The 5,593-nt window shown below is 54.7% G+C and overlaps 1 protein-coding gene across 1 annotated transcript in view; it reads left to right on the top strand.

Annotated features, from left to right (window-relative positions):
* LOC106820776 (dystonin-like) overlaps positions 1-5,593 on the top strand; it is a 36,581-nt gene that overhangs the window by 26,508 nt on the left and 4,480 nt on the right. The window contains exons 27-28 of the mRNA XM_014825347.1: positions 183-205; positions 521-638. Of these exons, the coding sequence (XP_014680833.1) occupies positions 183-205; positions 521-638 (141 nt within the window). The remainder of the gene's footprint in view (positions 1-182; positions 206-520; positions 639-5,593) is intronic.

Below are 5,593 nucleotides of genomic sequence, written 5' to 3'. Positions count from 1 at the left end.
CTTACATTACATAATTGCATCGTCTAAGGGGGAAGGGATTGGTTGATGCAGCTGACAGTGGTGCAGTAGTGGGTGAAGATGTGGGCCAGAATGATTATTATTTTAATGAACAGTTCTCTTGTGTGGGGCGCGATACCGACCAGACGTTCACGCGATGCTACTAATGCCAATTGACATTTCAGATGGTCTCGCGTCATTCCCCGCTGTTAACACCGGGGTCACTGCGGGTCACCCGCGCGGCAGACGAACATCTCATCAAGATCGTCATTAAACGCAATGTCGTCTGCCGACTACTCCCATCCCACGCGCCGTCCGACGCAGGCGCCCCCTGGCGACCGTCACTCAACTCCCGTTCCCTCCGTGCGACTTCTATTTAACTGTGCGACTTTTTCTCTCATCTTCCCACCTATTATCCGATGCGAGCACCCGTTCCCTCCGTGCGACTTTTTCTCTCCGTCCATGCAGCTCCTATGTGACTGTGTGATTAACCTTCTCTCTCGTCTCTCTCTCTCCCCGGCAGTTTGGCGATTCGCAGAAGCTGCGGCTGGTGAGGATACTGCGCAGCACAGTGATGGTGCGCGTCGGTGGCGGATGGATCGCGCTCGACGAATTCCTCGTCAAGAACGACCCGTGCAGAGGTAGGTACTCCCTCTCCCTCCCGCCCCGCCCCTCGGGGGGTGGTCCCTCCGCCGCAGCGCGGACTGAGGAGGCGCGGCGGAGGCGTCTTAGTAGCTGACTGGGTTGCGCGAAAACTCACGCTCTCGTGCGTGCGTGAGTTGTCTCGGAATTCTGGGTGCGTGTCTTTGCTCGCCGTCTGTTCATGTTCGTAACTTTTGGCGGGATTGGATAGGAGTGAGGCGTCGTTGTACATTTGTCTGTCTGTGTACATTTGTGGTGAGAGAGCGGGAAGGAGGTGGTAAGCAAAGTTTGAAAGGTTGAAAACGTCGTCAGTAAAAGTTCGACTAATATAACTTCTCTCGATGGAATAACTCGGTATATAATGATGCCTGCAGCGTAGTGATGCATATTCAGTGGCGCGTTGGTGCTCCACGTGGGATTCAATGGAAAAACTTGAGGGATGCTGCAAATAAGCTTTAGATTTGAGAGCATATTAGACCCTACATGAGTCTGGGGAGAACCCTGAAGTGTTTAAAGAATGTGTGATCCCCCTTAATAAATGCCATGTGCGGTACTCGGCGCGTGCTCTCCAGCAAAGCTGCATATATATGTACGTATATATTATATATACTGAAACCTGCATATGCAGCACAACACACATCATATATATTATATCATATACCTTTATAAAACTATATATTTAGTTAACAACAAGCAATCTATAGACGAATATGCACAGGTCTAATATATACCGTGCCGTACTGTTACAACTATAGTGTAAAGGGATGTCTTCACTTTTTTGGCGAGAGCGAAATTTCACTTTTCGTCTCACCACAACCATTACAATGGCGAACTCAAAAACGTCACACAGAAAATGGAATGCCTATAATAAGCAGTCTCTCTCTCTCACGCCAATGGCCGGAGAAAATCGTCGTCAAATCATGTTAGCTAGCACCTACCGAGCTAGATTCTATGGCCGACGATGTCGTCCAGCGGTAAGAGATGTACGTCAACATATCAAGCACAAGCAGCTGCCCAAATTTCGGCCTGCGCTCCGAGGCGCGTACTTTCGTAGCTCTCTTCTCTCTATGCAGGCGTTACGCGGGACCCGCAATCACGCAGCATGACGGAGACACATCTTTCTCATGTCATGGGGGGAACAGAAGAAGGGTACCCTCGCATCATCGTGCGCGGGCCGTCAGCGTTTCCGCGGCGATAGAAAATACGCAAGCTTTTTGTCGTTTATCTCGATGGACGCGACGGCTATATATGTACAGCGCAGAACTATGTACAGCGGGTAAGAAACATCAGCTCCCGTTATTTTCAGCGGCCATAAAATCGTAAATCAATAACATGTACACCGTTTTATACAAAAATACAACAACCGTAGCAAATCGGGACTCAGAACATGCTGTATGCTGCACTGTGTGGCTGCACCACACGGCTGCACAGCACAGAATCCACGCGTGCAAAGCTGCATTGGAATAAACAAGCAAGTGCTAAGTGTTCGGTTCAGTAGTTCCACCTAGGTGGCGCCATCATCACTCAGTAGTTCCACCTAGGTGGCGCCGGCTTCGCTCCCGACCCGCTCGACGAACTCGACGTGCGCGGCCGAATGCCGCCACGGGCGTTTGCGCCGGCCGCTGGCCCGTGCTAGTGCGGGGCGTGCGCGTCGCCGCTGCGCCGCCGTCCGTTTCCCGGCTGACGCGCGGGAACTGCCGCTTTGGTGGCCTGCTGCCCGGCTCCGCTTGTCAAGCGCACACTCCCTCGGACACGTGACCTGCAACGCCCTGCCGGCGCCGCGCTACGGTGTTTCGGCCTGATGGGTCGCCGGACCCCCCTGCGGAGCGCGCCGCCGGGCCGGGCGGCGGACGGTCGCGGTCGCGAGGCACGACAGCCCGTGGAATGCTGCGGCCCCGCATCCCGCTCCCCGCTTACGCCTGCCCCTGCGACGCGCCGTCCCCCTCTGCCAAATACGACGGAGCCCCGCGACGCTCACTTCGTTAGATCTAGCGAACAGATCACAAGGAAATGCTATCCAATCGAGGAATTTAATCATGTATTCCATTTATTAATCTAAGTACTCATAAACTTCTCAACTTATGTTTCTATTATCATTTCTAATTAATAATCTTTTCCTAAAGTTGGTTCTTTCGTAATTAAAGTAACTTAATCATTAACTTCAGTTAGGTAATTTATCGCAGTAGCTAGCAACTCGTTTCCTTTTCTTTTTAAATTATATCAGTAACCTGTTATACCTTGGTGCACTGATAACAGTTTTATTATGGTGGGCCAACCCAAATATCATCCCTCAACGCACTCCGCGTTTAATACACACTACTACTTTCACATGATCGTGGCATATTATTTATCAATAATCATTTATCAAGGATCTTATAAGTTATTGACAAAGATCGTCATTCTTGATTCGTCATTCTTGTTCTTCAATCGGGATCGCTTCTCAGAACAGCTTAACTTAGCAAAACATGGCGAAACCAAGACCCAAGACTCTACTAGACATGCACCCGTCATTTATCACTATTGCTAACCACCAACATCAGTCCAATCAAGCGCAGAGACGGTCGAGCAAGGCGACGCAGCGCGAGCGCCACAGCCGCTACGGGTGGCTACCAGGGGTTAGGAAGCTTTGGGAGCGTTGGAAGCTCCCTCCGGTGAGCGAGCCGCGAGAGCCGCTGTCGCTGCCCGCCAAGCTGCCTAGCTTGGCGTGTTCTCGCCAGGGTTTGGTGTGAGGCGTTTTCTCGCGAATCTGACGACGGGAAATAAAGAGCGGACGTCAGTCGCGGAGGCGTCATAGACAGGATTGCGCGGCCGAGGAACGCTGCCTCACGTTTACTTCCGTCATTCGAGAGTTACACCCACCAAACCTTCAGCGCGCAACACTACACCCCCCCGCGCGCATTCAAGCGAAGCACGGCAACGTGAAGGCGGGAGCGTGGTGGGGGCGCTGACGGCGGAGCGCGGCAGCGGCGCACGGGGCGCAGGAGCGCGCACGCGCGGGGGGAGCGGCAGAACGCACTGACACATCCAACCACAACACACACAACAATACACAAACACGTTCGACGCGACGCTGCCATCGCACACGCTCGCTAATTACACGCACGCAACCACACATCATAACCACACGCCACGAACGCACGTCCACGTCGACGCACTGCACGCACTAACTACAACACACACACACACACAACACACAGAGCATCGCTGCAGACAGTGTGCCGTCGCGCTGTATACGTTATTTTGGTGATGGGCCTGGTCTGTTCGTACGGCAAAGATGGTGGGCGCGGAGGCGAGCGGGCCGCGCCGAGAAGTTTTGTCTTTTTGTTCCGGGGGGGGGGGGGGGGGGGGATTAGTCAAAAAGAAAAGCCTTTTCTTTGATGGGCGCAGAGCCGTGGGCTTCGAACCAAGCTTGGAACTACCCTTAGATTTGGCGGAACGCTGCATGGCCTGGGATAAAAACGCCCATCTTGCTGACGGTGGCGAGCCTGGTGAGGACGTCTGATGTCTTCGTCGAGGCGGAAGGCCGGTGGGGTGTAGCTAGAAGGATAAGTCACGGGGGAGAGGGTGAGCGGGGCGCCGCGCATGCACACCACACATACACACCACCCACGAGAGACGGCCCGCCGAAGCAATCATCCCCACAGGGCAAGCCGAGAAGGCCACTGTGGCGCCCGGGCAGGGGCCGAAAGCCGGACGCGCGGGTAACCAAACAAAGCCGAGCCCATCCTCGCGCACCGACGACGTCGCCGCAGCGACGCGTCTGCTAACTATGAACGCATGCAGCCCACTCCGTTCACACTCGACTAGTCTAAGCCACACAGCGAGACACGCAGAACAAAGAACACACAGAGAAAGACGAGAACTAAACTGTTACTACCACAACACCGAGATCATCACGACGACACAGGAAACGCGGGAAAATGACAATCCAAAGGTATTCGGTATCGGTAATCGGTAATTCAGGTATCGTCTTGTAACCGAGCAAGCAACGAATACGCTACCGTGTCCACGGATATCACAGCTGGGTTGAGGAGGAGTTATCGATGGGGACAAGGAGAGGTGTGAGATTGTGAAGGTCGGTGAAGATCGTGTGAAGATCATGTGAAAGTCGTGTGAAGGTCGTGTCCTGATAGCAAGCAGGATTCATGCATATCCAGAAAAGCAGCAGAGCTTCCTACTGTATCTTGTGCCAGCCGACGGGCGGCTAGAATCGTTCAGCATCCGTCTGCACATAGCCGCCACCAGATGAGCAACAGCATCACGCATCAGCAAGTAAACAGTAGCATCAGCACGACAAGCCAAAGCATCAGCAACCATGCTAAATGCAGCCACTTCGCGCCCGCTACTCTCTTGGCACCGGCGGAAAGAAGCGTCGTCGCATGTTACCGTCCTGCCTCTTCCTTCGTTCCTACTGCCTGCCGTGGCGACAGCACCAAGGGGGGGCCCGGGGGGCGTCGGGGATCGGCATACTTTCCCCAGGATCGCGACGTCGAGCCGAGCGCACTCCTCATCCCATCTCCTCGATTATCAGGGAATGACGACTCGGCAGCGGAGCGGCGCGGCGGGAGCTGGCGCAGCTACCTTCTCCACGGGGCTTTTCAAAATCCTCCCCCTCCTGCCTCCTGCTTCCTGCTGGCTGCGCCACCCCTCCCCTCCTCCCTGCTCCTAACTCCTGCCTCCTCCCTGCTGCTTGCTGCTCCTAGCTGCTGCTGCTGCATCCTGCCTACCCTTCCTCCCTGCTGCTGCTGCTACTCCTGCTGCTGCTGCTCGCTCCCCTCCTCCTTCTCCCTCCTCCTCCGTCGGCAGCGGGCAGACTGACCGCCGCTCGGGAAAATCCGACTCTGGAAAGTATTTACAGGCCGCATCCGCGACGGCAGGCGCCGGCAACGGCGCCCTTACCGCCAAGTCGCGTCATTGCCTGCACCAGAGCAGCCTGGACCATGGCGTATTCGAG

Source organism: Priapulus caudatus, unplaced genomic scaffold (assembly GCF_000485595.1).
Source record: "Priapulus caudatus unplaced genomic scaffold, Priapulus_caudatus-5.0.1 Scaffold47, whole genome shotgun sequence".
Classification (NCBI taxonomy): Eukaryota; Metazoa; Priapulida; class Priapulimorpha; order Priapulimorphida; family Priapulidae; genus Priapulus; species Priapulus caudatus.
The sequence above is the reverse complement of the archived record's forward strand: the minus strand, read 5'-3'. Positions and strand labels throughout refer to the sequence as shown.